Genomic DNA, 18,814 nt, shown 5'->3' on the forward strand with positions numbered 1-18,814 from the left:
ATGGTGTTGGAAGCTTTGCTGACTTCTGTAGCCTCCATTACTGTGTAGGCAAGTAAGATTTTTAGAGAAATAGTTCTGTACTAAGTCTGGCATGCCACCCTTAAAAGATTTTGCATGCAAACGCGCATCCTAACAGAAGCATGAGGTTGCTATATTTTAATTAGTCTTGCATTTCTAGAATTATACTCTACTTTTCAAATCAAATTCCTTTTCTATTTAAATTCTTAAGTTAATTCTGCATTAACTAGTCAAAAATGAACTATTCATTCCTTCTGAATCGAGGTATTCCATGTCTACTTAGACGTTGCGTTTTGTTTTTATCTGTTTTTTTGGTATCTTCGTAAGTCACACTGACTATTCTTTGAAACATTCCAAAATATCTAAAAGATACCTTGTAATCAAAAAAGTTGTCCCTTTTAAATAAGGTAGGACATACCCTTTGCATTTTGCATTAGTGGTGGCTGTGAGTCCTACCCTTACTCTAATGCCCTGAGAAAGATAAAAGGAAAGACTGACTATTAATGAGTGGTTAGGTTAGGAAAGACATTCTTTTGTTCTTAATACATCAGTTTTTTAGAATAAATGAACCTGAAGTGGAAGAATTTCTTTTCATGAAGGATAAAATGAGAAGAAGACCATTTGAGGCATAGGCATTCCAGAAAGAGATGCATATAATGAAAGCGATCTAATTACGTAGTTTGGGATGAATATGCATGAAGAGATAGATGAGGGTGCATGTTAACATGTCTGGCTATTGCACACTGGGAACAAGTTTTTTGAGTGAATTAGAGAAGAGTAGAAAGCTGACCATTGATATCTCCTCCTTGTTCTGCTCTCTACAGCAGACTCTGCATATACACTCACCTTGTGTGTCCCGTTAACTATTTCTTATGCTGCACTTCTGATCATTAATTTTCTCTGAAGTATATTCTAGATTTCTAACATGCTTTATTAAAAATTATTATGCATTTAACCTTTAAGTATATGCCTGAATTTTTTCCAAGCGATGTCTTAATATTTGGTATAGAAGATAATTCCTCATTTAATATTTAGTTTATTTGCCTAGGTTGGATTATCTCAAGATGCCCAAGATCAAATGAGAAAGATGCTTTGCCAAAAAGAGTCTAATTACATCCGTCTTAAGAGGGCTAAAATGGACAAGTCTATGTTTGTGAAGATAAAGACATTAGGAATAGGAGCATTTGGTGAAGTCTGTCTAGCAAGAAAAGTAGATACTAAGGCTTTATATGCCACAAAAACTCTTCGAAAGAAAGATGTTCTGCTTCGAAATCAAGTTGCTCACGTTAAAGCTGAGAGAGATATCCTGGCCGAAGCTGACAACGAATGGGTAGTTCGTCTTTATTATTCATTCCAAGACAAGGACAATTTATACTTTGTAATGGACTATATTCCTGGGGGTGATATGATGAGCCTATTAATTAGAATGGGCATCTTTCCAGAAAATCTGGCACGATTCTACATAGCAGAACTTACCTGTGCGGTTGAAAGTGTTCATAAAATGGGTTTTATTCATAGAGATATTAAACCTGATAACATTTTGATTGATCGTGATGGTCATATTAAATTGACTGACTTCGGCCTCTGCACTGGCTTCAGATGGACACATGATTCTAAGTACTATCAGAGTGGTGAGTAAATTCATAAAATTTGGACATATGCATATGATTTATAATGCAATAAAATATAAGATGGTATTATCCCTGGATGGGAGCCAGAAGTCCTGGGTCAGGTCTTGACTCCACTGGATAAATGTGGGTGAGTCCTTTAGACACTTAGATTTATAAAATGAAAGAGTGTGCTAGAATTAATTATTTCTAAATATCATTAACATTTTTGAGTTAATCTCTTTATTTTATTTTATTTTATTTATTTTTTTTTTTTTTTGCGGTATGTGGGCCTTTCACTGCTGTGGCCTCTCCCGTTGCGGAGCACAGGCTCCGGACGCACAGGCTCAGCAGCCATGGCTCACAGGCCCAGCTGCTCCACGGCATGTGGGATCTTCCCGGACCAGGGCACGAACCCATGTCCCCTGCATCGGCAGGCAGACTCTCAACCACTGCGCCACCGGGGAAGCCCTCTTTATATTTTATTAATTTGAAATATGTCAGACGAATAACAATTTGAAAATAATTTTTAAATGAAGCCCCATACCCACCATTCAGCTTAAGAACTAGATATTAGTACTTTTGACGACCCTAAGCAATCACTTCCTTTTCTTTCTTCCATAGGAGTATTTCAGAACTCTATAATCAGTTCTTTACTTTTCTCTACACTCTTATCACATACGTGTATATATCCCTAAATAATTTATTATTTCATTTTGCCTACTCTTGAACCTTTATTTAAATGTAATCATTCTAGGGCCTCCCTGGTGGCGCAGTGGTTGAGAGTCCGCCTGCCGATGCAGGGGATACGGGTTCGTGCCCCGGTCTGGGAGGATCCCATATGCCGCGGAGCGGCTGGGCCCGTGAGCCATGGCCGCTGGGCATGCGCATCCGGAGCCTGTGCTCCGCAACGGGAGAGGCCACAACAGTGAGAGGCCCACATACCGCAAAAAAAAAATAAATAAATAAAAATAAATGTAATCATTCTATATATAGTCGTCTGTGTTGACTTCCTTTATATGTTTGAGGTTCATCTGTGTTCCTGCATATAACATTTATTTTCACGACTGTTTAGGCTTCTGTTGTATGACTGTTATACAACTTGTTTAACCTTAAACACTTTATGTACATGATTCTGTTTAATCTTCACAATGTCATTGTGAGGCAGAGTGAAGAAACTGAGGCTAAGTTAGAATAAGAAACTTGCCCCTGGTCAGACAGAAAATAAGTGTCAGGGCTAGGCTTTGAACTCAGGTTTGTCTGCTTACGGGGCCCATGTTATTTCTTCTATACACACTGCCTCACCAACATCCCTCCAAGCACTAATGGAAGTGTAAGTCAATCGAGCATTCATTGAATACTTCCTATGACTAGGTGCTTTACATATTTTCTGATTTAATGCTTGCAGCAATCCTCTGAGGTAAGTATAACTGGCCTCCAGTGCTTCTTGTGAACACAAGAAGATTGACATTAAATGGATAGACCTGAGATACTACTAGGCGTAGATCCTGAACCTACTTTAATATTCAGCTTAACATAATTTAATGTCTCCCCAGATTCACCTAAATTACTTGGGGTTCATCTTACAAATATGATCCTTAGGCTCTATTCCAGTCTTCTGATTGAAAATCTCCACTGAGGGTAGAAATTGTATTTTAGTCAGACATCCTAGATGATTATTACAGTTAGGTTAATTTCAAATATTTTTTTTCCTAGATGATTTCATCCAGTCATGGCTTTAATTACTAGCTCTACATCAATGACTTCCAAATCTCTCTCTTCAGAAACAGCCTCTCCCTTTCACAAGGATTCCTAATAGACCTTTCAAACTTAACATTGCCAGTCCACAACTCTTAATTCTCCCCCTCCCTTTTAGTAAATTGTACCACCGCCACCCATCCTTGATTCTTTCTCCACACCCTCCACGTCTGATCCCTCAGTAAGTCCTGCTTGCTCCACCTCTAAATATATCTAAATGTATCTTCAATCTCTTCACTTTTCTCCATGTACACTGTTACCATCACAGTCCAAACTTAACTGTAACAGCCTCTTACCTGATCTCTTTTTCACCCTTGTCCTCCCTATAATCTATTCTCTATACAGCAGTTAAACTTTTCTTTTTTAAACATTTATCAGACCTTTTCATTCTCTTGCTTCACACTCTCCAGTATCTTCCCGCTGCACTTCAAGGAAAAAGCAGACCATTTCTCTCGCTCACACACCTTGTGCACTGGCTCCTGCTCCATTTCCTACCGTTCTCCCCCTTTCGAACCACACTGCTCTTCTCTGTGGTGCTGCTGGGATTGTGTAGGTGCCTTGCTCTGGTTTTCAAATGGTTGAGTTCCTCTTATTTTTTTATAAATGTCACCTCAGTTGGTCTTCCCAAGCCACCCTAGAACATTTGCCGTATCACCACCCCATGTTGATTCTCTGTATGGAATGCATCACTATGTTTCTTATATATGTATTTGTTTGTTGTATTTCTCCCCTGCAGAGAAGCTGCCTGAGAGAAGAATAGTGTCTTTATTATTATCGTTGTCATTTGCTGAATGAATGAAACACAACTCTTAATTTGTTTGAAACTTTGTCTGGAGTAGTATTGCAGAGCAGTCTGAGTATCAAATTCTCAATCCTACCTACTCAATGATTTTTACCGTCATCACTTAATATTGAGTAAATTACTGCATCTTAGGCTTATTTTTCTTAGAGTAAAACTTGTCCTATTGATATTTCAAGAGTGCAGGCTCTAATTATTAATAAACACCATCAGTGATTTGCCATACATTGTGTCTCAGCTTGTCAACAAGGGGAAGCGTTGTTAACTCTAAACTATGACGTCAAAAGGTTAAACAGACTAGGTTTACTCTTGTTCTTGTTGCTTTTCTTTTTCGTTTATTTATTTTTTTACTATACAGGTGACCATCCACGGCAAGATAGTATGGATTTCAGTAATGAATGGGGTGACCCCTCTAACTGTCGATGTGGAGATAGACTGAAGCCACTAGAGCGGAGAGCTGCACGCCAGCACCAGCGATGTCTTGCACATTCTTTGGTTGGGACTCCCAATTATATTGCGCCTGAAGTGTTGTTACGAACAGGTAAAACGTTTGTTTCATAAATAATCTCAGTATGCCTTTAGACCAGCTGAAACTACATTAGAATGTGGCTCGTTTCAGGCTTATAATAAAAGTATTAATTTTTCAGTATAAATTGTTGATTTATTATTAATTTTGATTGTATTAATTCTGAGCACTTTTTTAAAAGTGCTTATGAATAACCACAACTTTGGTATCTTATTTTAGGCTATACACAGTTATGTGACTGGTGGAGTGTTGGTGTCATTCTTTTTGAAATGTTGGTGGGACAACCTCCTTTCCTGGCACAAACACCATTTGAAACCCAAGTGAAGGTAAGGTATAGAATCTATACCAAAAGAATTGTTATGAAGTCCCAGTACCATACACCTTTATCAGTCCTTTACTTTGAGCATCTTAATCTAGAATTAAAGAAAGAACTTGTAAGGATACAGGAACCCACTAAAATTCCATGAGCGAACTCTTATCTCCATCATCTCAGTGTTACCATACTCATATCCTTCCTCACTCATACACTACATTCATATTTCATTCTCATAGAAGTTTTTAGTACCTTTTGAAGATGTATTCCAGTTTACTCTTACTACTGGCTGCTGGCTTTGTTTCCTTTCATGCACATTCTAGCCCCAAACTACTAACAAATGTCTGTATCTCCCTGGCACTTAAATGAAAAGCTGCTCACAATTTTGACCATAAACTGTCCCATTAAAAAACCCTTTAGTGGCCTTGTCTGTGGGCTAAAGTCCAAATTTGTCCTCAGTTCCTTTGTTCATACCATTCCCTCCATCTGGAATATCCTTCTTTCTCTCCCATGTTTCACAACCTTCCCCCCTTCCTGGTTCACTCCTGGTCATTTTAATCATTCTCTGAGAATGTCTTAAGATAATCATCTTTTCTATGATGCTCTCCTCAAGTTACAACTTCTGTCATTGCACTTAATACATTATATTTAAAACTTCTTTTAGAATTTCTTTTATTACAGGTCTACTGGTAATGCATTCTCTCAGGTTTGTGTCAGATTTGTTTGAAAGTGTCTTTATTTCCCCTTCATTTTAATATATATGTATATATGTAAGTATATGCATATGTATAAATACATATATATTTGTGTGGGTGCTGTGTGTGTAAAAAATTGGATGCTTTCTCCCTAATTTCAAGAACAAGACAAGGATGTCTATTCTAATGAGTCTTACTCAACAAAGTTCTGGAAGTCTTAGCCAGCGTAATACAGCAACAAAGAAAAATAAAAGGCATAAAGATTAGAAAAAAAAACTTGCTTTATTCACAGATGACATAATACTGTATACTGAAAATCCCAGGGAATCTGAAGAACTCCAAAGAACTAATAAGTGAGTTTAGCGAGGTTGTAGGATATAAGGGTACCACGTAAAAATCAATTGTATTTCTATAGTCAAGCAATGAACAAATGGAAACTGAATTTTTTTTTTTTTTTTTTTTTTTTTTTTTTTTTTTGCGGTACGCGGGCCCCTCACTGTTGTGGCCTCTCCCATTGTGGAGCGCAGGCTCAGCAGCCATGGCCCGCGGTCCCAGCCGCTCCGCGGCATGTGGGATCTTCCCGGACCGGGGCATGAACCTGTGTCCCCTGCATCGGCAGGCAGACTCTCAACCACTGCGCCACCAGGGAAGTCAGGCAACTGAAATTTTAAAACAATACCATTTACAGTAGCTTCGCCAAAATGAAATACTTAGGTATAATATTGGGTCATATTATACCTATAATTCTATTAGGTATAAATCTAATAGAACATGAACAAGATCTGAATGCTAAAAGTTACAGACTCTGATGGAAAAAACCAAGATCTTAATAAATGGAGAATCATACCGTGTTGATGGATTGGAAGACTCAACATAGTAAAGCTATCAGTTCCCCCAAAACTAATCTACAGATTTCACTCAAATCCAATAAAAATTCCCAGCAGGAATTTTTGTAGGTATAGGTGAGCCAATTCTAAAATTCATATGGGTAGACAAAGAAACTGATAAGAAAACAGGGTTTTTAAAATATATTTATTTTTTATTTATTTATTTTTGGCTGTGTTGGGTCTTTGTTGCGGTGCATGGGCTTCTCATTGTGGTGGCTTCTCTTGTTATGGAGCACAGGCTCTAGGTGCGCGGGCTTCAATAGTTGTGGCTCACGGGTTCTAGAGCGCAGGCTCAGTAGTTGTGGCACACAGGGCTTAGTTGCTCCGCGGCATTTGGGAGCTTTCTGTGTCCCCTGCATTGGCAGGCGGATTCTTAACTACTGCGCCACCAGGGAAGTCCCACAAAAACAGTTTTTTAAAAGAAGGACAAAGTTTGAGGAATCAACTACTTGATTTTAAGACTTACTATGAAGTTACAGTAGTCCAGACAGTGTGATATTGGCAAGAGGATACACACACAGATAATGGAACAGGATAGTGAATAGGGAAATAAGACCACACAAATATGGCCATTTGTTCTTTGACAAAGGTACAAATGGAGAAAGGATAGTATTTCAACAAGTGGTGATGGAAAGATTGGTCAGCCATATACAAAAAATACTGACTCAACATAAACCTGACACCTTACACAAAGACTACCTCAAAGTGAGTCATAGATCTAGATAAAATATAAAGGCTATACTTTTAAAAGAAAATGTAGGAGAAAATCTCTATGGCCTGGGCTTAGGTGAAGAGTTCTTAGAAATGACATTAAAATCATGGTTCATTAAAGAAAAGGTTGAGAATTTGGACTTCATCAAAAATTAAAAACTTTCAGTCTGCCAAAGACATAGTCAAACAATGAAAAGACAAGCTACAGTTTGGGAGAAAATACTTGCGGGTCACATACCCACCAGCAGGCTTATCTCTAGACTATTTAAGAACTCTCAAAACTTGAAGAAAAACAGCCTAATCCAGTGACTTGATAGAGATTTCCTTAAATGTCTGTATCAGAAAAGAAAAGCATGTCTCTCTCTTTAAGTATTCCTGAGAGGGTCAAAAGAAAGGCAGGCCTCTGGACTGGTCCCTCAGGGAATCACCAAGACCAGCCAAAATGTACAGCCTCAAATTTTTGGAAGGCAAGGTCCTTACTGCCTACCTTGACACCATACCAGGAAAATGGGCTGCCCTCTCCATAACCACGGTGAGGCTGAGGAATGGTGAATGGTAGTTGGTTCATGCACACTGCTATCTTACCAAGTTTTAGCAGCTTTTCCCTTCATGAAGCACTCCCCTCATTGCTCTTAGGATCTAGTCAGATTCCACAGCACCAAAATGGTTGATTATGATGAGAGTTGAATTTTTTTTTCTCAATTTAATGATTGTTTTTGTGGAGGGACTGACCACTGAGGCTTCCTGTTTGCCATTTTCCATGAGATCTCACTCTACTGTGTTTTTGACTATTATCTCTTTACATAGTTCTGTTAGAGGTTGTTCTAGTGATTACAAGATACATACCAAATTTTCATTGTCTACCTAGAATCAGTATCTTACCACTAAAAATTCAGTGTAGAACCTTACTACCATATAGGTCCCTTCACTCTCTACCCTTTGTGTCTTAGTTTGGGTTTTTTTAATTTATTTATTTATTTATGTCTGGCTGCACTGGAACCCCGCTGTCGCACGCGGGCTTTCTCCAGTCGCAGAAAGCAGGGGCCACTCTTTGTTGTGGTGTGCAGGCTTCTCACAGCAGTGGCCTCTCCTGCTGCGGAGCACAGGCTCCAGGCATGCGGGCTTCAGTAGTCGTGGCTCGCAGGCTCCAGAGCACAGGCCCAGTAGCCATGGCGCGTGGGCCTAGCTGCTCCACGGCATGTGGGATCCTCCCGGACCAGGGCTCGAACCCGTGTCCCCTGCATTGGCAGGTGGACTCCCAACCACTGCGCCACCAGGGAAGCCCTGTGTCTTAGTTTTATATGCATCACATCTACATACATATAAAACCTCATCCAGGACTTCCCTGGTGGTCCAGTGGTTAAGACTTCACCTTCCAAAGCATGGGCAGCTAAGATCCCACATGCCTCCTGGCCAAAAAAAAAAACCCAGAACATGAAACAGAAGCAATATTGTAACAAATTCAATAAAGACTTTAAAAATGGTCCACATCAAAAAAAAAAAAAAAGCCTCATCCAACAATGTTACAGTTTTTGTTTTCAACCATCAGCTTATTTTAAAGAACTCAAGATGAGAATAGTCATTTGTATTTACCCAGATAGTTAGCATTTTCCTTGCTTTCCTGCATTCCTGATGTTTTACGATTCTTTCTATATCGATCCCTTCTGTCTGAAGAACTTCCTTTAGCAAATATTTTAGAGCAGGTTTGCTTACAGCAGATTATTTTAGTTTTCCTTCATCTAAGAATGTCTTTATTTCACCTTCCTTAGGATATTATCACTTGGTAATAGAAGTCTGCGTTTCAGTTCTTGCAGCACTTTAAAATGTATCCACTTCCTTCTGTCCTCCATAGTTTTCTGATGAGAAATCTACAGTAATTCAAATCATTGTTCCCTCAAGTAATGCATCATTTTTCACTGGCTACTTACAAGAAATTTTCTTTAGCTTTCAGTGTTGTAATTATGATTTGTCTGGGCATGGATTTCTTAGGGCTTGTCCTGTTTGGTGTCTCTTGACACAAAACAGCATCTTGAATTTACAGGTGTGTCTTTTATCAGATTTGGAGAATTTTCAGCCATCATTTCTTCAAATATTTTTTATGTACCACATATTTTTTCCTTTTGGAACTCTGACACCAACGTTACACCTTTTGGTATAGTCCCACAGGTTACTGAGGTTCTCATATTTTCAAACTTTTTCTCTCTCTGTTGTTCAGATTGTATCATTTCTATTGAGTTTTCTTTAAGTTCACTGATTCTTTCCTCTGACATCTCCATTCTGCTGTTGAGCCCATCCATTGAGTTTTTGTTTTTTGTTTTTTTTAAGTTTTTAAAGTCATGTTTATTCATGTTGAATTTACATTCAGTAAAACTCACTCCGAAATTTGACAAATGCAATCACCACCATAATCAAAGTGTGGAACAGTTCTTCAACACCCGCCCCCCCACCCCCGCCCCCGAAACCTTATGCACAGACTCCTCCCTGATCCTTAGGAATCCACTGATCCATTTTCTGTCAAAGGGGTCAAGTTTAATCATCAAAATAATCTATTATAGAAAAAATGTAAGCACAAAAAAGTTTTTAAAAGGATACTTTGAAACATACAATGTTTAGAATACTCAAAAGAATGGGATTTAGAACTAACCTTTGTAAATTAAAGCAGCTGACAAAGTTGTCTTAAGATAGTTGTATTGCTAGGATAGCTAGTCTAGTTACTATGTTGGGCTTCAGGCTGGGGCTGGTGGGCAGAAAAATGATTTTAAATAGTTTAAATGGAATTGAATTCTACAGAAATTCTCTATGGGGCAGATACATGTTCTTGCAGATATTTGCACCTTTTCAGAAGTTCTCCCCTGCTACCACCATGAAAAGGACAGTAAGCAAAAACCTCTACTCTGTATATATCAATCATAACATGTTCAAATACATGTTATCTCCTCAAAAAGCCTTCAAGCACCACCTCTGTTTGTCAGCATCTTGAACTGGACTGAGCCGAGTCATGTGCCGAGGCCAGAAGGGTCCATTGAGTTTTTACTTTGGTTATTGAAGAGGGGGTTTAATTTTCTTCTCTGCACAGCACTGATAAGCTCATATATGAATAAGGGAGAATGAAGTTCATTTATTCATTTATTTAATAAATATTTATGGAGACCTACCCCTTCCTTTTCTCCCTCCCTTCCTTCCTCCCTCCCTCATTCCAGTTTATTCAAAACAAGAATAAGTGTTTATTGACTATCTGTTAATTATGTGCCAGGCAGTTTGCCACACACTGGGAAATGCAAAGACAAAACATGGTCTATAGCCTTATGAAATTTTATACTGTAGTAGGACACAGACATAAATAGATACCACAAAGTATTAGAGATATTATGCTACAAGGAAATATATAGAACTGGGGAGGCACAGTAGAAAGTCATTTCTACCATAGGTTGAAGGTCTTAACAGGGGAACTAAAACTTACAGTGAGTCATGTAATACGAGTATAAGTTGCCTAGAGAGGAGGGAATGGAAAGAAAGGTTATTTCCCACCGATTCATTATTAAAGGTGAGGAAGGTGAGGGAATTCCTTGGCGGTCCAGTGGTTAGGACTCACACTTCCACTGCCAAGGGCCTGGGTTCGATCCCTGATGGGGGAATCTAAGATCCCATGAGCTGTGCGGCACGGCCAGAAAAAATGAAGTAAAGTAAAAAGGTAAGGAAGGTGAAATACCATGCAATTTATTTTAAAAAAACACAGTCCAGTAAGATTTTTTCATTTGCAACTTGGAGGAAATTTTTGTTTTTCTTATTTCTTTCCTTCTAATTTTTAAAAATCTTCCTTAAAGGTTATCAACTGGCAAACATCTCTTCATATCCCACCGCAAGCTAAACTGAGTCCTGAAGCCTCTGATCTTATTATTAAACTCTGCAGAGGACCAGAAGATCGCTTAGGCAAGAATGGTGCTGATGAAATAAAAGCTCATCCGTTTTTTAAAACAATTGATTTTTCCAGTGACCTGAGACAGCAAGCTGCTTCATACATTCCTAAAATCACACACCCAACAGATACATCAAATTTTGATCCTGTTGATCCTGATAAGTTACGGAGTGATGATAATGAAGAAGAAAATGTAAATGACACTCTGAACGGATGGTATAAAAATGGAAAGCACCCTGAACATGCTTTCTATGAATTTACCTTTCGGAGGTTTTTTGATGACAATGGCTACCCATATAATTATCCAAAGCCTATTGAATATGAATATATTAATTCACAAGGCTCAGAGCAACAGTCAGATGAAGATGATCAGCACACAGGCTCAGAGATCAAAAATCGTGACCTAGTGTATGTTTAACACACTAGGAAATAATTGTAATGAGGCTTTGCAAAAAGGCCTGAAACGCAGGGGTTTTTGAAGCTCTGAGAGTAAAATTATGCAAATGTAACAGAGCTATGTATGTGTGCTCTGTGTACAATTTTTTATGTTCCTAAATTATGGGAAATCCTTTTGAAATGTTAATTTATTCCAGCCTTTTTAATCAGTAATTTAGAAAAAAAATTGTTATAAAGTAAATTATGAGCTGAATATTATAGTCAGTTCTTGGTACTTAAAGTACTTAAAATAAAAAATAGTGCTTTGTTTAAAAGGAGAAGCCTGATATCTATTTGTACATATGCTAAATAATTTTTTAAAAAACAAGAATTTTTGAAAATTTTTTGAAAGACAGTTTTAGTTTTATCTTGCTTTAACCAAATATGAAATATACCCCACATTTACAGAGGTGTTTTTTTTTCTGCCCCCATAATTTGTTTTTGGAAAAAAATAAGCTATAGAAATGAAGCCATCATGGTGGTGAGTGTTCCTAGGCTAATGATAATCTGTATAATTCACATTTTGTAACTAAGAAATACAAGGTTGAAACAGTATGCTCATCCAAATGAAAAATAGTGCAGTTTATCTTTTTTTCCCATCTGTGGAATATTTAATTTTCTAACATATCTCAGAAAATTACTGGCTTTGAAAGAAAGCACTACCATTTTTCTTTTCATATTGGTATTTTTAATGCTGCTTTCAGTTTTTAAAGGGAACAAAGCTGCCATAATTTAAAATTTTCAATACTAAAAGCTAATAAGATCTTTCATATTTTTACTTTGAAATTTTAAAAAAAGTTCCACATCCTAAGCAGAGAGATCATTTTCAGCTTCATATGAAACTTTAATTAGAAATTATTTGTGGGTACTTACTGGAAAAGTACTTTTTCTGTATAGTGACCGTTTTGATTATGTCATCGGTAATGTTATAGTCTTCCTCTTTCAGAACGGAGATGCATACACAGATTGTTTCTGGCAAAAGAAAATGTGGCTATTTGACAATATTTTACCTATGGGCAGAGATTAATTGGTGAAACAAACAATTATTATTTAACTCCTAATTAAGGTGGCCATTAGTAATTAGGAAAAAATACATAGTGGTCTTAGTAGAAAATTCAAAACCTCCTAACTTATTAAGGTTAAACAGTATGTTTTTCAGCATTACTGTTATATATAATACTTAGGTATAAGGACAACTTGTGGTTTCATACTAAAATACATTTAGCTTAACTTTTAGGAAGGGGGAAAGGGCTCTATTCTCACATTAGTAAAATTTGTATTTTATTTCCTGAAGCTCCACTGATGGGGAATTGTTTTATCAAAACAATATTTGTGGAGAAGAAGCATAATTTTAGTGATTTTTCAAACTTATAGCTTTCTTCAAATAAAAGCTAATGGAATCATGTATGCAAGTAAAATTAAAGGCAAAGCTGTTCTGGTTGAATTGGGGAGAGCAAAAAAGATTTATTAGCTCACACTTCCCTCCTTTCTATAGGTGGCCTTTTTATAGTTGGCCTTCTTAGCTTGTAGACCAGTGCATTACCCACTATGTAATGGTAGGTCTTCGGGAGTCATTGGTCCTTCTGAGAATCGGATGAAAGCTGTGGCCCCTCTTCCCAGAAAAATGCACATCAACACTTGCACATAAAATGTTGCATGCAGTTTAGGGATTTTGGATGTGTTGAAACCTGTCACAAACTCTTGGTTAGGGACCTCTGTCCTGCAAGAACACTGATATATTAAACTAGGAACTTTGCTGTAAGTTTACTAATTAGTACTCAGATTAGCACATCTTGTATAAACACTGATAATTTATGGTGTGAAAGGTCTGTACCATGTGATAAGATATCCTTAGGACTGCCTCTCTTGCTGGTACAGCACCAAGACATTTTAAACACACCCTTTTGAGGGCACTGAAATACATGTTTGGCTTGTTACAAGCTCAATAAATATTTCTGAAGGACTTCTACTCAGAGGATTGTAGGAAAATGCACTATATAAGATGGCAGTCTTCACTTCATGGAATGTTTGATTAGTTCTGTAAAATTCTATGCAAAACAAATTAGTTCAAGAACTTTCTAGCTCAGTACTCAAATTTTTAAGTTATCCCACTTGTTCTTCAGGCTTTCTCAGTCAGATTTATTGAAATTTCCATTTAGTTGTTTTATTTCTGGACTATGGTGCAATACAGAACAAAACCAACTTTGTTACATTTACATTGTAGGAAAACTAAGGTGCTGTCTTCTCCCCCTCCCTCCCCCCAAAATCTGTGTTGCCCTTATTCCTCAAATGTAACAGACACTACAAATTTTGTATTCTTTTAAATTTCCTCTGACAGTATAAGCTTTTTGTGTTTATCTGAAGCAGTGTACAAGCCTTTTGTATCTGCATTTTTAGCAGTTTGGATATACTTATTAGCTGTCTTATTCCCCAACTATATCCAGATCTTCCAGTATAGAATCGGGTGCTTCCTGACCAAAAAGATGAGAACGATGTCAAAAATCTATATGCTCTCAATTGAAATGGAGTGAAAACATTGATCATTCATGTTTTCTTCTTAAAATAATTTTCCCACTCATTAAAAAGAACTTGCTGTCTTTCTTATACTCACCCCTTTTATGCATATCAGTGGTATTTATGAAATGTGTTCTATAATTATGTAATTGTAGATACAGTTATGTATTGTCCAGTGACGTCCTAAGGCAGGCCCTATTGCTGTATCTTTTCTACCTTATTTGTAATAGAAACTATAGAATGTATGACTAAGAAGTCACTTTGAGATTGACTTTTTAAAAAAGTTATTACCTTCTGCTGTTGCAAAGTGCAAAACTGTGAGTGGAAATGTTTTCTTCTGACTTAATAATATGTTGAAATTAGAGAATACAGTGGGAGGATTTTTAGATATTGCTGCTGCTGTTACCTAAGGTACTTTAGAAATTTTTCTTTAATAAACAAAAATAAACAAAAATCCCTTCGGTATTTAAAGTGAAACATTTAGCCTGTTTGTTTTAATCTAAAACAAAAAGTAATTTGGATCAACATAATGGTGTATTTGTAAAGCGCCTTAATAGATCCCTTTGTGAAGGCACTATACCACAGTTTACTTTTATATTGTATTATGTATATAAGTATTTTGTATTAAAATTGAATCAATACAACACTACAGTTTTATAAAATAATGCTTTGTTAGGAAAAGGAGTTACAACATTGCAATATAACTAAATTGTTTTGCATACTTCTGAATGTAGTAGATATGAATAATCAGCCTGTGTTCTTAATGAATCTATTTGTATTTCCCCAATCATTTTCTCTAGTGTAACATTTGCTGGGATCATAATAAAAAAAAAAAAAGCAAAATTCAAATCTTTAAATTATGTGTGGAAGGCTGACTTTTAGGCTGCTTAGTTAAGTAAGTTGATTTTTTAATTCAAAAATTTAATCTTTTTATTCTCAGAGAAAATGTATGATTAAAAATTTGAGGACTTCCCTGGTGGCACAGTGGTTAAGAATCTGCTTGCCAATGCATGGGACACAGGTTCCATCCCTGGTCCGGGAAGATCCCACATGCTGCAGAGCAACTAAGCCCATGCACCACAACTACTGAAGCCCACACGCCCTTAGAGCCTGCACACCTCAACTACTGAAGCCCACGCATGCTAGGGCCTGCTTGCCGCAACTGCTGAGCCCACATGCTGTAACTGCTGAAGCCCGTGTGCCTAGAGCCCGTGCTCTGCAACAAGAGAAGCCACCGCAATGAGAGGCCTGCGCACCACAACGAAGAGTAGCCTCCGCTCACCGCAACCAGAAGAAAGCCCGCACACAGCAACAAAGACCCAACGCAGCCAAAGATAAAAAATTTAAAAGTACTGAAGTTCTTTAAAAAAAACATTTGATGCTTTGAAATTAAAACATATATAGCTAATGATAATCCCTACTTAAATTAAGGCAAACTGAGTAGTTAGTGTAGCCCAGTAAAATGTTTTCGTTTTGTCCAGTATAAGTACAATAAATATTTCATGTTAAAGGCTCCCTTTAGATCACAGATTTAAACCTTTTTAAATTATTGAACTCTGCATTTAGTATCATTTGAGCCCAGTTAGTAATTTTTAAAATGTGAAGTTATTAGCTAATCTCTTTTCCTTTATTTGCAATCTTTTTACTTTATCACATGAACTGCCTACCAAATAAAGTATATATGTTGATGTTACATCTTAAATCAACTTTACAAAGATGAACAAATATTTAGGGGGTTTTCTCCCTCTTTTTCAAGCATTACCATTATTTTTTTTAAATTTATTTTTGGCTGCGTTGGGTCTTCATTGCTGCACCTGGGCTTTCTCAAGTTGCAGCAAGCGGGGGCTACTCTTCATTGCGGTGCGCATGCTTCTTATTGTAGTGGCTTCTCTTGTTGCGGAGCACGGGCTCTAGGTGCAAGCGCTTCAGTAGTTGTGGCGCATGGGCTCAGCGGTTGTGGCACACGGGCTTAGTTGCTCCGGAGCATGTGAGATCTTCCCGGACCAGGGCTTGAACCTGTGTCCCCAGCATTGGCAGGCGAATTCTTAACCACTGTGCCCCCAGGGAAGTCCCTACCATCATTCTTAGGTCTCCTTTTATCCTCTTGTTTGCACTCACTTGTAAAAAAAATTTTTTTAATATTTATTTGGCTGCGCTGGCTCTTAGTTGCGGCATGCAGGATCTAGTTCCCTGACCAGGGCTCGAACCCAGGCCCCCTGCGTTGGGAGCGCAGAGTCTTCACCACTGGACCTACAGGGAAGTCCCACTTGTAAATTTATATTTGGTCTATACGAGGCTGTTGTATAGCTCATGCAAACTGCATTATGCTTATGATTCATTTTACTACATTTTTTAAAGATTTCCAATAAACGTATTTATTTGTCCTTTTAGTTAGCATATTTTTGGTGGGTGAGAAGTGATAAGGACTCCATGGAATCCAATCTCCCTTTTAATTCTGTAGCTCTGATGATATGTTCCAGAGAAAATGTCTCTAATACAGTGTGTTTGCCTTCATATGTCATCATCGTCATCCAGGAGCTCTCAGCCAGGTGAGCTGTGGTTTCAGCAGACCTGCATCACAATTGAATTTCTTTCTTTGCCCGAGCTACTTTTCCGTGGCTTCCACACCATCTTCTAGCAGACGACTGAATGGTGGACCTACACTCCTGGTCCTGGAGAGTCTCCTGTCGAGGTGGGAGGCAGCGGCGGCTCACCCTGGGAACACAGACACTGGTGGCGGCCATTCTCCGGAGCTCGTTCTACTGCGTGGACCCTGGTGCTGACGGGTGCCATCGGGGGACCCTCCGTCTAGCTCATTGGCTCCCTCATTGTACTGCATTTTGGATCCGTGTTCGGCATGGTTCACATTGTGACCATACCTTGTTATGCCAAAGGCAAATACACAGAAAATGTATCTGCTTTTGTGTGAAGGCTAAAGGGAGGATATCAAATTTATGTTTGAAACATAGGCAGTTATTGTCCTCCCAAGTATCCGGTCTTTCCTTCTCCCTTCCATAAAGTCACCCAGAGATCCTAGACATTTTGGTGGATTCACAATCTGGGTGGGACTTTTGAGTTTTTTCCCCTGGAGGAGGGTTAAGTTTGTTCTGTACTGAAAAGGGGGATTCTCAAGAGTTCCTAGCTCCCAAAGGGGTTGACTAATGACACAGGCTGCTCTTGTTCTCCAGCTTCCATTCTCTCAGTTTTCCTTTTACTAATAGAGCCCCCATCCCCGTTGATGTTTCAACTGTCCCACTAGAGCCCATGTTTCTCATATTGCCTTGTAATTAGTTCCGGCCCCATGACTAGGTTTTGGCCACTGGGATGTGAGCAGATGCGATATATGCAAATTCTACTTCATACACTTAAAGTCGATATTGCTTGCCCTTCACTTGCTCCTTCCCTCTTCCCACAGGATGGAACATAGAATCATAACTTTATATTGACCCATAAAGTCTAGGAAAATACCCTAGTGATGGTGGGTTAACAAAATGAATAAAACCGGGCTACCTGAAAGATGGCGTGAAGCAGGGCTCTGTCCAACTGCAGAATATTAAAAGGAAAAAAAATTCATATATATATATACCATTTGTTACTGTTGCTGAACTTGTACCCCAACTAACATGTACTTTGTGTTAGTGTATAATCTGATTTACAAAACAATTTGAGGTCATTTTATACTTTGTCTATCTCCCATGCAATGATTCATGAAATTCGGTTATTTACCTAGTGCATTTTTCTCTAATTCATCATCTTCATCCCCGTTGTTTGGTTAAACTCATTTGGTTAAAGGCCCTCATCAACACTTTTTTTTTAAAAACATCTTTATTGGAGTATAATTGCTTTACAATGGTGTGTTAGTTTCTGCTGTATAACAAAGTGAATCAGCTATATGTATACATATATCCCCATATCCCCTCCCTCATGCGTCTCCCTCCCACCCTCCCTATCCCACCCCTCTAGGAGGACACAAAGCACTGAGCTGATCTCCCTGTGCTGTGCAGCTGCTTCCCACTAGCTATCTGTTTTACATTTGGTAGTGTATATATGGCCATGCCACTCTCTCACTTCGTCCCAGCTTACCCTTCCCCCTCCCCGTGTCCTCAAGTCCATTCTCTACATCTGCATCTTTATTCCTGTCCTGCCCCTAGATTCTTCAGAGCCAATTTTTTTTTAGATTCCATATATATGTGTTAGCATATGGTATTTGTTTTTCTCTTTCTGACTTACTTCACTCTGTATGACAGTTTCTAAGTCCATCCACCTCACTGCAAATAACTCAATTTCGTTTCTTTTTATGGCTGAGTAATATTCCATTGTATATATGTGCCACATCTTCTTTATCCATTCATCCGTCGATGGACACTTAGGTTGCTTCCATGTCCTGGCTATTGTAAAGAAAGCTGCCGTGAACATTGTGGTACATGACTCTTTTTGAATTATGGTTTTCTCAGGGTATATGCCCAGTAGTGGGATTGCTGGGTGGTATGGTAGTTCTATTTTTAGCTTTTTAAGAAACCTCCATACTGTTCTCCATAGGGACTGTATCAATTTACATTCCCACCAACAATGCAAGAGGGTTCCCTTTTCTCCACACCCTCTCCAGCATTTATTGTTTGTAGATTTTTTGATGAT

At 38.2% G+C, this 18,814-nt stretch overlaps 1 protein-coding gene across 2 annotated transcripts in view; it reads left to right on the forward strand.

Annotated features, from left to right (window-relative positions):
• The window catches only part of LATS1 (large tumor suppressor kinase 1), a 42,004-nt gene extending 27,014 nt beyond the window's left edge, over positions 1-14,990 (forward strand). For both annotated transcript variants that reach the window (XM_060114971.1, XM_060114970.1), the window contains 4 exons: positions 1,067-1,649; positions 4,541-4,723; positions 4,928-5,034; positions 11,139-14,990. In XM_060114971.1, the coding sequence (XP_059970954.1) occupies positions 1,067-1,649; positions 4,541-4,723; positions 4,928-5,034; positions 11,139-11,648 (1,383 nt within the window). In that variant the 3' untranslated portion in view covers positions 11,649-14,990. The remainder of the gene's footprint in view (positions 1-1,066; positions 1,650-4,540; positions 4,724-4,927; positions 5,035-11,138) is intronic.
• The last annotated feature ends 3,824 nt before the right edge of the window (positions 14,991-18,814 follow it).

Source organism: Mesoplodon densirostris, chromosome 12 (assembly GCF_025265405.1).
Source record: "Mesoplodon densirostris isolate mMesDen1 chromosome 12, mMesDen1 primary haplotype, whole genome shotgun sequence".
NCBI lineage: Eukaryota > Metazoa > Chordata > Mammalia > Artiodactyla > Ziphiidae > Mesoplodon > Mesoplodon densirostris.